Genomic DNA, 13,279 nt, shown 5'->3' with positions numbered 1-13,279 from the left:
TCCTACCTTTGAGCCTGCAGCTCCAGCCTCTCCCTTCGCCCCGTCTAGACCTGGGTAACCCTGCAGAGGAGAGAGAGAGAGACACACAGAGAGAGGGTTAGCAAGAGGTTTGCTTTGGCTGGAGTGCACAGATCTGCAAACGCTGAGCAATGCAATAACACATCCAAAACGGCCGTCCGGAAACACTCACTCTGTGACCTTTGATCCCGGGGAGTCCAGGGGTTCCTGGGAAACCACGTGCACCCTGGGGGAGGAAAGAGAAAGAAGGTAGAGGGTGAGTTTCAGCATCAATAATAATAATAATAATAATAATAATAATAATAATGAATGTTTAAGAAGAAGAGTCATCAGTAATGGTTGAACTGTTGAGATCGTTACCTGGGGGCCAGGTGAGCCACGCTCTCCAGATTTGCCAGGCTTGCCAGCTTCACCCTGAATGAGAGAGAGAGAAAACTCACATGTCAGACACTGAAACACTTTATGCAGTCCTGGCTAGTACTGGAAGATTATATTCCAAACATTTTACTAGGGAGGAGCATGCAAAATATAACCCAGAATCGTATCTCCTGCCCATTGTAATTAATCACTTTAATTGTAATCGGTTTGAAAAAATTTAGAGCATAGCACCACTTGGTGGACAAATGAAGCAAATGCGGTTTCTCTGACGACTTCATAACAAATGTGCCACCTGGTGGCCAAATGGTAGAACTGCAGGTTCAGTTTGCATGGCTCTTTAAAGAAACAAGCTACATGACAATGTTGATCATAATCATGCCAAGGAAGGTACTCACATCTTCACCAGGTTTGCCAGAAGGTCCAGGGGGGCCACGGGGACCAAGGGGGCCCTAAAGAAAAACAAATTTGTTGTAAGAGGGCATTGCCAGCAGGGGGCAGTCACTGTCAGGAACACTATATCACTCTGCACTGGTATTCCACTGTAGAATTCATGAGCTGCAGAACATTGCATCTGTGTTACTGTACGGCTCTATCTCATTTCATATTAGCCGTTTTAAATGTATGCAGTTTGTTAGCTAGTTATTCTGATGCAGTATTAGTAAATGTTGCACTTACATAAAGCACAGTCATAATAAATATTGCATGTTGTGTAATTGTTCATACAACTTGGCAGTGTCTGGTGAGATTAGCACTGCAATAGGGATTTACAGGTACATGAATCCTGTGCCACCTCCAGCTGTTAGACTGGTATTTTAATACGGCCGTTCCTTTCCCTGCCAATTCCTAATTGATTTGCACATGACACGATTGCAATGGCTCGCTTCACTAGAGCTCCTGTCATTTCGTCTTTATTTCAGCGGCTCAGAGCCGCGGCTTTGATACTCACAGCAGCTCCGGGTTCACCAGGCTCTCCGGGGTTGCCTTGGAAACCTTGTGGGCCCTGAAATCCACAGACAGGAGACAAACCGTTACACTCGTCAGCTCCCCAAGCACAGGCAGAGGCCAGCAAGCTGGGATCTCCAGCGGTCAAACAACCTGGGCTGTGCCAGTTTAATGAAGCAGTGTGCATGTGTGTGACCTACCCAGGCTTCTTTAGAAGATTATCAGCAAGGTTTTTTTTTTATCAAGTCAAACAAGCCCCTATTTCAGTGTGGAACGCTGTAATGACATGCCCTCCAGTGACTATTCTGAAACTAAAAACTGCCAGGGACTGTCTAAACCACACACAAGATAAAAGGGTCAAAATAACACGTTGGGTCTGGACGATCTCGAAGTGGTATGTAAGCTTTGTTTAGACTGCATGTGTTTGAAATACAACACAATAGCAGCTGTTTCTCATACAAATAATTCAGCATTTCACTTCCATTGCTTTTTTAGCACACTCCTCAGACGTGTACTCTGAATACAAAGATGTGTGGCTTTTTGTTTTGTAAAGAATGGAGGTACTTACAGGAGCGCCAGTGGGGCCGGGTGGCCCTCGGGGACCCATGGGGCCCTAAAAAACAAAACAAGAATCCAGGTTAGAGACAAAGAGCAATACTGTGCTACACCGACTCCTTCCGCAGAACCTGTATCCTACAATCCACAGGGTCTGTCCAAACAAGTGTGCATTAGCCAAGGAAGCAAGGATACGGGAAATATAATTTCACTGCATTACAATCTTTATAAGACACCCTTTGCAGATCTGTCTGCAAAGTGTTTAATGTTTTTTCTGGTGCTCTCTTAAAGAAACTGGCTGCAATGCAGTGCTGGGCATGGCTGACCGGGAAGCCTCTATCACCACAGATCCCTGAACTGCAAACCCAATACAGCCGAGGAGTGGCAGGCAGATATGGGTTAAGTCATCAGGCCTTCCCATTTAGTGGCTGCCAAGCCTGGTTTGGACAAAGGCATTCTCAGCACTGAAAGCTGCTGCTGGAACAGGGCCCACTGGCCTCTTTTCAAGACTAACACATGAGGGTTAACTGGAGTAAACTGCTACTTTGTGTGGCTCATTCAGTGTTTACTGAGTCCAAATATTAAATATCTGTTTGAACACAAACAAGCTTCACTGTGCAGAAGGGGCTGTCAGTTCCCCGGGATGCGCTGTTGGCATCGCATGAAACTCTCCTGGCTTAACAAACTCAGACGCAAGGCTTTGGGCTTCCAGCTGGCCAGTTTAAAACGGAGAGACTCCCCTCCCTTCCTGTAGAGGGCAGCAGTCTGTGATAGGGATGATCTTACCATTGGTCCTTGCATCACGCCCATTTGAGCACCACCAGCTTTCTCATCAAAACCTCCTGCCATCTGAGCAGCAAAGTTCTGCAGGAGAGAAGGGGAGGAAGATGTCAACGTTAGGTCAGAGGACGTCTCCACAGCAACCGTTGCTGTTTACAATGCTAGCCTGCACCGTCATGGGACAGGAAGGCAGTGGGTGCTACTGCCAAACTATTGGCAGTCCCACAGTATCCTATTTGGGACTTGGGTATGAGTTTGCACATTATTAAAAAAAACAAAAAAAACAGCTGCTAATAATGTAATAGTGCAATTTAAATATATTACCACCAGGTGGCTACAAGCACGCATTTTAATGTTTGAGATCTTTAAGCTCCAGTCCGGTTTAGGTATGAACCGCAGTCTGTGGTGTCTCACTAATAACAGCAGAAGAGCAGGAGAGGAGGATCCTCTCTTTCCTACAGCATGTCTGTGGACTGGAGCGCTGCGGCTCACGGGGCTCTCCTGCCCTCGCCAGCCTCGCTCCAGGCAGTCACACTGCCTGCGGAGGCTCTCTGCTGGGTGTGGGTCAGTACTTACTCCGCCAAGGCCAGGGGGACCGTTGGGTCCGGGTGGTCCAGGGGGTCCGGGGTTCCCAGGGGTGCCGGGTTCACCATCTCTGCCACGAGGGCCGGGACCGCCCTGGAGAGGAGGAGGAGGAGGAAGAGGAGAGGGAGAGGGGTTAGGAAAGCAGCAGCGGCAGTCACGCTCTGAATCAGACCATGCAAATCAGTCAGACAGGAAATAACTAAAGAACAGTTTGGGTGTGATGAGTTCTCATGCTCATGTTTCGGAGGGTCATTGGTACCTTGCTCACCTTGCTTATAAGGCTTGCAAAGAGTTTATCTACTACTGTGAATTCACTATTGTATTACAGGGATGCAGTGGCCAGGTAGATTGCCGGTCATTAGAATCCCAGTTTTATCTTTTTTTTGACAGCTTCGATGGTTTTTAATACTCACTTTGTCACCTTTGTCTCCTCTCTCGCCTCTTGGTCCTTGTTCTCCTGGAGGTCCCTGTAAAGATAATAACGAGAAAAGCGTCAGGCACTGGGGTTCAGCCTCGAGGCTGGAAAAGCTGGAACAAAAATGTATTAAAAAAAGGACGAAATGATTGAAAATACTCGTACCATTGGGCCTCCTGGTCCTCTCGGTCCCACAACCTGCAGAGCCAAATAAAAAGAGCTAATGAGAAAGGAGGAGCGGGTCTCTCACACAGTAAAGAGAGGCGGTGGGGGTCCATCTAGAGCTTCAGCCAGGTCTTAGAAATATATCTGGTGTTTACAGTGATGCTTATTATAGTTTGTGTAGACAAAATATAGAAAGGTGCGCACTGCTAGGGATCCTGCATTTGCAAATGAGCTCATTGGGGAGAGGAGTTCTACAGCTGCATTGTTGATTCTTGGTCTGTTTTTTAAAACTGGTGTATTTATGAATTGTTCCAGATTGAAAAACACACTTACATCGGTTATATCTCCTGGTTCACCCTTCTGTCCCTGTAGCAGAAAAAAAAGGTTACAGTTTTAACTAATTTCCTTGATTTATTTATAATACCAAATACTACTACTACATAAGAACATGTAATAATAATAATAATAATAATAATAATAATAATAATAATAATAATAATAATAATAATAATAATAATAATAATCATCATCATCTTGTTGTTGTATGATTCCTTATTGTAATATAAACACTTAGAAGATTTAAAGTAAACCAAAAAACCGTTCAAATCATCTCACCTTGCGACCAGGTTGCTCTGTAGTCGGGGAAAAAAACAAAAACAAAACACACAGATTAAGTTAATAACGCTCGCCTGTTTTTTTAAAAACAGAGTAAAGACACAAATCACCCGTTAACACGTCGACTACCTAAGAGACAGGACAGGAACAACCTAACCGAGGACAGATGAGAGGGAAGGAGCGACTGGGGCCTCAATACAAACTAACTGAATTAGAGGTGGGGACCCATCTACCCTGAAGAGCGAGCCCAGCGGCAGCCATGGAGATGCGGAGCTGCGTTATCTTTGATGGGGTGCACGTCCTGCTAGCAGCGGCTGTGCAAAGCAGGCTATGAGGCTTGAACAAATAGTGTCAAATAATGATGATAATAATAATAATAATAATAATAATAATAATAATAATAATACGCCAGCCACTGTCTGAATAAGACAGAAAGGGGTTGTTATTGAAGCAGGTAACAGAATTGCTAGCATGTGTGAGGAGAATATGCAAAAGACAATATCTAGTAATAATACATTTTATAAAGCAAGTTGAAAGCATGAGCTAGCGTGCGTGCAGTAAACAGTAAATTGCATTAGAGTGTACACTTCAATGAATGCTTTCAGTTCACCCGTTCCGTACACCAGTTTGAGCCTGTTGGTTAAAAAAAAAAAGCGACAGGAATGCTTGGGGTGGTTTCTGCAGGCTCGCAAAGACCGTCCAAGTTCATTCAGATTTCTAGGGAATATTCTACAGACCGTTTATATAAAGGGACTGACGGTCACAATGTCAAGGCATTCTTTATATAATAATAATAATAATAATAATAATAATAATAATAATAATAATAATAATAATAATAATAATAAAACTGGTGTCGGAAAGGGTTTAAAAAGACCACTTCTAATTCTAGAGTTCACTGTGAGCTCCTTTATACATCGTCTTTGGCTTTAAAGTAAAACTAATAAATATATTAAAACGTCTCTGGAACCTTTTGAATTCGCCCGCATTCTTTCAGCGCAGAATAATTAACAATTCTGCAAAGGAGTGTCTTAAAGCACGAATTCCCCGGGCCATGCCATCAGTACTGGAGGCCTGCGCCAATGCACGGATACCGGAGTCGCGTTCTCTTATTGGGCACATGGAAATGCATGCGCAGAAATGTCCCTCGAGCCCAACATGTGTTTCATTTCTTTGTATTTTCCTCTCTTAAATCAGGCCCGAGGTATTCTGTCTAAAGCACCAGACACCGCTGTGGGAAGAAACTGGCCCACGTCTTAAACCCAGGCGTTTCCATAATAGATCCCACATGCGCACAGTCCTATATGATTCTGCCAACACACTGTATTTAAAATATGAAGCTTGCATTGTAACCCTGTACTGCCCTGTAACACCTGGAAGTCACCTTGGATAAAGGCGTCTGGTAAATAAATAAATAACAATTATATCCAAGGCCAATTGAGAACTGTACTATGAATCCAAGACTGTAATAATAATAATAATAATAATAATAATAAACCAATGCGTGTATAAAGTGAAGTTAGAAGTGTCTTTTTGGTTTCTTAGTTTGTATACAACGCCGTGGATTGTCAGGACTCGTGAGTTTGGAGTCCGGTCATCCACGGGTGTTTATTTATACAACAGAAAACGACAGTAATTTATTTATGGATAGTAAATAAATAAATTACGACCACCGGGGGAGGTCTCGCCGGCGGGGCAGATGGGGCAGCATTCTCCGAAAGGTATTTCGGGGTTAGGGCAGTCTTTAATGTCCTCGCAGATGATCTCGTCGCAGAGGATGGTCCCGGTGTCACACACACAGATTCGACACGGCTCGGGCTTCCACACATCCTTATCGCTATAGCTCTGCCCGTCCTGCGTGCAGCTGCCAGCTGGCGAGGCGCGACAAGCACACGGGTTTGAGGGGATGAAAAAGAGAGGTCATGGCGTTAGCATCATCTTTCTGATATATATATATATATATATATATATATATATATATATATATATATATATATATATATATATATATATATGTGTGTGTGTGTGTGTGTCATCATCATCACCAGTCAGACAGCTAGAAAAATAACAGTTATGATTCTTCCCACTTTCCCCTCCTCCTTTCCCATCCCTGTCTCCTAGTTTTGTAAATAGGAAAAAAAAATCCTGAAAGAAAACAATAAATGCAAAAAGTACCCCCCCCCCCCTTAAAAAAGCAATAAACTAAATTAAAAAAAGCGTTTAATATCTGGATTTTTGAAAGGATGCAATTTTAAAGCCTGCCGCGCGGAGGCAGTATTGCCCCGTATTTGTATCGTGTTGCTTTTCCCCATTGCACCGATAGCGGGATCAGGAAGCTGCATACGCAACTTTGAAGATGCCAGCTGTCTCTGGTGCTTGTGTTTTTTTTTTTTTTGTTTTTTTTTTTGTTATCACAGAGAGCAGTGTTGTCGGCTACGGCGGCACTCGTTTACTTACTCTCAAGCCTTTCATTCACATCAAAGGACCATCAGTCTGGGTCTAATAGAAGCTGTACTGTCCTTTCACTATAATTATATATACAAAGTGAGTATAAATATACACACAACGCGTGCAACTAGACTACTAAACAGGATACACTGCAGATTATTAAACGAAGGAACTATAACAGTTTACAGGCGTGAATGCTATATAGTTTTATAGCAATAGTACTGACATTTACAATAAAAGTCCTAGAACTGTTGGGGGTATTCGATTTGAATCTGGAACTAAATCAAGAAAGGGCAATTTAAGTGCATGACAGAAGTCTTGCCAATAAAAATGGGAGGGTAGTATTTAAATATATAAAAAGCTCGACGAAATGCGAATCGCATGAAGGATATTTAACTTCTCCTGCCTGGAGAACGCCTGAGCCCTTACAGGACTGGTATTGATTCTACAGAAGAGGAGCCTGCCTTCCCGCTGTTTACCTTAGCGGCCAGGTCACCCTCGGGTAACCCAGCGGACCTCCGGGTTTATGAATGGGCTCTTTCTCAGCGGGACTGAGGCCGCGATTCACAGGTACCTGCTTAAACAAACAGGGGGCGCGTTGTACCCCATCTGGAAAGCATCGCTCCCAAGACTGTCAGCCAAGAGGCGTTGAACAATGGAGAATGCGCAGCTTTGACCGGGAGCTGTACTACTGAAAAATGTGCGCTGTGCACGTCACGTGGCACACGGATTTATGAATATATTACATTTATACTGCACTTATTTCATATAACTCACGAGTATTTCATGTTTTTACTCGTGTGTTTACTATATGTGTGTATATATATAAAGCGACATTTTTTCTAATCTTACGTGTATTCATTGGAGGAGGCAGTGTTCAAATTTGAGCTGTGGAACAAAAATAAACCCACAAAAAAACAGAAGTTGACAATTCAGAAAAAAAAAAAAAACATTTCAAACGAACCAACCCATCACTATTAATACACCTGGTCCAAGATCCACACCTGTCAATCTATCAATCAAGACGTGTTGCCCTTTGAGCCTGGCACCCTGGGGTCACGTGACCGTTACCAGCTGAGCTCTCGACAATTCTGAAGCGCTGCACGTCTGCACATATCTTTCAGCAGTTTTCAGGAAGAAAGGCTTATTCTTATGACTCGGGGCCGCTGCAAAGGGGGGGAATCCTAAGCTTACAGGCGTTATTCTACTCTAAAAGACGAGCCAAATGATGACACCGACGCCGAGGTCTAGACGTACCGGTATAAGGATTTCAAAGGGGGAAAAAAACAAAGAAAAAATGCTCACATTCCTCTCTCCCCTCCTCTCTCTCTCAATCTAGAAAACAGATGGAAACAGTAAAAAAAAAAAAAGCATATGGAATATTAATGCTGGCCTGACTCCACCACAAGCAGCTCCTTCTCAGCACTGCATTTTAAAAAATGAAATATTATGAATCAATTAATTAAGTCATAGAACTGGAACAGTGCCCTCACACTGAGCAGCGGTGCAAACACATGCTTATGATGTTTACATCACAAAACATTTATACTGCTATACCCACTTATCCCTATCCACACAGCCTCGCACAGCCGGCACGCTGCTGAGGGCGATGCTCGACTCCACAACAAGACCCGATCTGCCCCGCTGCACTTGAATACTTAACGCTCACATAAAGGGCCTTCAGCCCGGATCGCTTTTCAGTCTGAAGTCTATTTTTAAGAGGGTTGTGTGCAGTACGAGCCTGTCCAAACGCTTTCGGAATGTATAGTAAAAACCCGCAGGTGGTCTCCAAACGTGCACTCCAACCTCCTACCCCTCCCCATCTGTCAATCTCTGCACAGGAATTCAAAGGGTTTGCAGGGAAGGCTCGTCTATCGTTCAGCTAGCAACTCTGCTCCAGCTGTACAGCATCCGCCACGAACCAAAAAAAAAAAATGCCTATGGAACCTTAATAAGATCGGAATCCTGCCCGCACTGGAGCGCGCTGATTCTAATACCCGCATTCCTTTCCAACACTCTGAGCCGTCTTAGCAACTACTTATCATACTCTGAGACGCTTGGAAACTGCCCCAGAGCAGAGACTGGGGTATCCCCGCACGCTAGTAAACCGGGGCAACTTTTTAAAAGCTGTTCATTTTCATCAAACGTATAGCAAACATTCCAGAAGTTTCTAATAGACAGGAAAGCACTCAAACTGCTGCGGTTAAACCCTAAAACCTATACCTTCAGACACCCCAGTGCGTAGCGATTACTTTCTACAGATTTTGTTGTTACCCTATCAGTAGATAACTAAATAATTTTCAATTATTTTATAAGCCAGCCCCATCGTTACAGGTGTTCCTTTTTTAAATATAATAGTTAGTTTTTTTTCAACTTCAGCAAACTCTGTACAAACAAACTAAATAAATACATACATAGTTCTAATGCGAGTAAAGTTAAAAAAATAACTATGCATCAACCACTGAAACTTTTATCAAGTGCATTTCTGGCACACAGAATTGCTGGAATAAGTGCATGAAAAGTTATCGTACAAACGTGTGAGAACCACATCATTTCTCAGCAGCAGGCTCCAAGGTTATTTTTCTCCGTTTGCCAGGTTTTCCGCAAGATAGATTTACATTTTTAAAAAAAGTAGAAAAAAAAGGAACCCCAAACTTTTTTTTTTCTTTTGCGGTTAAAAAGTTAAAATAAGATGCAACTTACGGACTTCCACGTCCTGACATTTGACAACTGCTAATAGACAGAGCTGAGTCGCTGCAAGAAGCAGAACAGTCCTTGAATCCACAAAGCTGAACATGTCTAAATATTAGACACGCAGGGCCTTTGAGGAAGAAATGAAGAAAGGACGAAAGAAGAGTGTTTTTTTTCCCCCCAGTCACTGCCGAGCCTTCATACAGTCAATCGCAAGAAGACGACGGGAGAATCCAGCACCAGGCCCCAGCAGAAACTCAGTACTGTCCGCTCTCGCCCAGGCACCTCGGTTTTATGTCTGCTCTCCTTCAATGGTCTTCGTATATCTCCGAATAGAAGCCAGCCCCTACCCCCCAGTCGAGCTGAAATCCGAGCCTTTACCTCCCTCCCCGTCTCCCTTCTCTCCCCATTATATCAGACCCCTCCTTCTCCGATCCATAGAGCTAGCGCAGAGGGGGTACCCCCTCCCAAAAAAAATTGCACCCCCCCTTCTCTCTCTCTGACCGTCTCTGCAAACTTGCCCAAAACTTCGTTCAAAAGTTCTTGTTCTTTTACAGGAATACATTTCAGAGATTCAGAACTTTTTATTATTATTATTCTGTTTTGGTTCTTCTCAATAAGAACTTGTGCGCGTCTTTGGTAAATGGCTGCGGTTTGTTCATTTCAAATGCGATGGTCCGTTCTGGGACCGGGTCTGCGGCTGCAAAGGTGTAGAATCCACTTAGCAGGGGAAGAGAAAACTCGTGCATCAGATTCAAGTGTATTTTAAAATCTTCTTTGTTTTTTTTATTTTATTTTTTACACAATAAATGATTTTAAACACAAGTCTTTCCAGCGCTGAAAAATCGTTCCAAACTGTATGGCATTTTTTTGTAATGTTTAGTTTAGAATTTATTGAATATACGTTCCAAAATAATAATAATACAAAATTATTTAATACTATAGATGTTTGTAAAGAGAGAGCTGTTTGTAATGTTTCTGTTTAAAAAAAAATGTTCGTGGGATTGCATAGCATATAGTTGATGTACGTTGAGGAATTAGCGGCAATTACCTTGCCTGAGAGACACTCGCTTATATTTATTATGTTTTTCATAATATCTCTCGTTCGGTCTGGTCAAATGTCTTTGTTGGATTTGATGGGTACCGGTATCTTAGATTTTTCTTGCTTTTGAATTTCCTGGAGAGAAAAAAAAAAATAATAATTGGTGAGCAGTACTGTTGGTGAGAAAAAGAGAGAAGCGGTTTGGTTTTTGGTTTAAAAAAAAAATGCAACCGATCACATATAAATCGATCTATGTACATATAAAAAGTTGTTTGTTTTGATAGTTCTGTTAACTTGGGCTCTAAGTGCTGTGAGGGAGTGTGGGACCCAGGACCCCGTATCTCTGCAATAGCCTTTCTCAGAACCATAGACAATTCACAGGTTAACTCGTTTTACGCGTCTGTAAACTTGTCATTTTTAGAGACTTTTCAGCTCACACTTGAGTGAAAATATAATAGCTTATCATTTGTGTAACATTTTTGGAAAATGTTACCCCCCCACCCCCCCCGAGAAAAACACTTATGTTTAGTCAAACCTCACCACATTCGTATCGGACTGTGTTAATAAATTCGTTTTTTTAATGTTTTTATTTATGTAACCAGTTGGGTTAATGACAAAGTAACGGTATTGTAACGCTGAGCGATTCATTATTCAAAAGTCTGTGATTTCTAAAATGTTAAAGTTGTACTCTTTGATACAGATTACACGGCGGATTATTAAAGTGAATTTAGGGCGGTAGAGCTGCCTTCTCTATAAATAAACGCCTTGTAAAATACAGTACGCAATCAACGATTAAAATACCTTATAATTACAGCCAGACCCGAAACCTGTACAAGCTATCCCTATACAGGAACAGAAACGATCTGGTCCATATACTGTTGTGTAAATCAGAACACATTCAAACACGTTTTCTAAATTGATAAAAGCCCTTCACTAGATGCCTCTTGGTCGTCTAGTTATTAGATTTGCTTACAGACTGCTTTCCAAACTTTAGGAGTGTAATAGTTGTATGTCCAAGGGTGAATTTCCCACCCAGTTCAATCCACAGCCTTAATGAGTCTAGCGTGATATAAAAAGTGATTGAAGTAGTTTATAGTCTGAGATTTTATTGCACAGGTGGGGTCTGGCATTATAACAGTGCAGTTGCTTTCAGTGGGGTAAATATTTGCATCTAGAGTTTGGCCCTGTGGTACAATTTACTCAACTAAACTAAGCAATCTAGTTCAAACTCATACATACTTTACACACAGCATTCTCTCTAAGAAATCCTCTGCCTCTGCTTCTAAAAAAATGAACAGTCAACCTTCTTAAAAAAAAAAAAAAAGTTGCAAATTTTAAGATCAATTTAACAGTTTCAACATAACCTAGAAAACCAGCCCTCCTGATTGGCTCACAGGGGATAGAGGGGGGAGGAGTGGAAGGTGGAAGGTAGGCGGAGCCAGAACCTGTCCGTCATCCCCTCCCGTCGCTGAGAGGCGGAGAGTGTGGCCTGATGTCTATATAAATGAGAGCTGGAGGAGATTCCAGGCCTCAGCGCTGATAGCAGAGAAGCTGGAGACTGGACGGCTTTACTGCTTCCTTCTCATCCCAACTCTGAGGATCAGGTTTGGGGCATTCACAACGGGCTGTCAAGCCCCGAGCAGGCTGCCACAATTCCTGACTCTCTCGGACAGTAAACTGGTGCTGCCTCTTGTGAGGGGTGAGGTTCTTGAAGTGGCCACCGGTACAGAACGGGTTTGAGTCGCTGCTTCTTCTTAAAGAGGAGGACCCCAGGTCATCTCAGCCGTGCTGGAAATCGGGGCGATCTTGTAATGTTGGGCTAGTGTCTCACAGTGCTGGTTCAGTGCGTCTCCAGTGGAATGCAGATTCCTCTATCTGTATATATGTGGGGTCCTGTCTAGCAGGCAGGTGTCTATGTAACAGAAGCACTCACAGATTGGTAGGTACAGGTGCCAGTGTGGAATGGAGGGTTGGAATGGCATGGAGAATGAACGCGTTGCAAATGTTGCACCAGCCGTGAACACTGCATCCAAATCACACGATCCATCACTTGTAGTTGCCATCCCACAAGAAGTCAGAACAGCGAAGGCTGCCCCCGACACGACGCGCCTGGAAGGGGGCTCGCCAGGGTGCTGGCTTGACATCACTGGACCAGTTTAGAAAATATTCTCTTTTGGGCCAAAAAAAAGTACCTGGGCGTGGGGGTGTTGAGGGACAGCCTGGACCGACTCCCAGTACTGCCTGTAGGGGGCGCCGTGCTGTTTAGCAATAACCCCAACACTGTCAATAGGGGGCGATGCAGCACCACAACTGCCTTCCTCTTGCTACGACAAATCATGGATTTCCATTGATGTCCATGATAAGGGTGATAGGGTAGCCTTAATGAGCATGTGAAACGTCACTACCCTGCCCATATCAAACTGTTCTATGGGGCTACTCTATACACACACAGGAGACAAGACCCTGTATAATTAATAAAATCCATATATTAAGCCACTTCTCCAGTCTATATACAGATCAGCTGCAAATATATATATATATATTTTAGTAACTGCAGCACAATATCTGGCATCCAGCTTTGTTTATTCAAGATGAACCCAGCACAGAGCTTGCATTCCTCAGGCAGCTCGAAACATTTTCATTCA

At 43.2% G+C, this 13,279-nt stretch overlaps 1 protein-coding gene across 4 annotated transcripts in view; it reads right to left on the bottom strand.

Moving 5' to 3' along the window:
• The window catches only part of LOC117400958 (collagen alpha-1(II) chain), a 32,040-nt gene extending 22,145 nt beyond the window's left edge, over positions 1 to 9,895 (bottom strand). Inside the window, exons 1-14 of one of the 4 annotated variants that reach the window (XM_059011534.1) lie at positions 9,605 to 9,895; positions 6,121 to 6,324; positions 4,454 to 4,470; positions 4,172 to 4,204; positions 3,839 to 3,871; positions 3,672 to 3,725; positions 3,250 to 3,351; positions 2,680 to 2,757; positions 1,907 to 1,951; positions 1,343 to 1,396; positions 792 to 845; positions 379 to 432; positions 191 to 244; positions 7 to 60 (exon numbers count right to left, since the gene is read on the bottom strand). In XM_059011534.1, the coding sequence (XP_058867517.1) occupies positions 7 to 60; positions 191 to 244; positions 379 to 432; positions 792 to 845; positions 1,343 to 1,396; positions 1,907 to 1,951; positions 2,680 to 2,757; positions 3,250 to 3,351; positions 3,672 to 3,725; positions 3,839 to 3,871; positions 4,172 to 4,204; positions 4,454 to 4,470; positions 6,121 to 6,324; positions 9,605 to 9,698 (930 nt within the window). In that variant the 5' untranslated portion in view covers positions 9,699 to 9,895. The remainder of the gene's footprint in view (positions 1 to 6; positions 61 to 190; positions 245 to 378; positions 433 to 791; positions 846 to 1,342; positions 1,397 to 1,906; positions 1,952 to 2,679; positions 2,758 to 3,249; positions 3,352 to 3,671; positions 3,726 to 3,838; positions 3,872 to 4,171; positions 4,205 to 4,453; positions 4,471 to 6,120; positions 6,325 to 9,604) is intronic. The other 3 variants (XM_059011535.1, XM_059011536.1, XM_059011537.1) reach the window with 3 other exon arrangements.
• Positions 9,896 to 13,279: the final 3,384 nt, after the last annotated feature.

Source organism: Acipenser ruthenus, chromosome 42 (genome assembly GCF_902713425.1).
Source record: "Acipenser ruthenus chromosome 42, fAciRut3.2 maternal haplotype, whole genome shotgun sequence".
Lineage (NCBI taxonomy): Eukaryota > Metazoa > Chordata > Actinopteri > Acipenseriformes > Acipenseridae > Acipenser > Acipenser ruthenus.
This window is presented reverse-complemented; position numbering and strand designations above follow the sequence as displayed.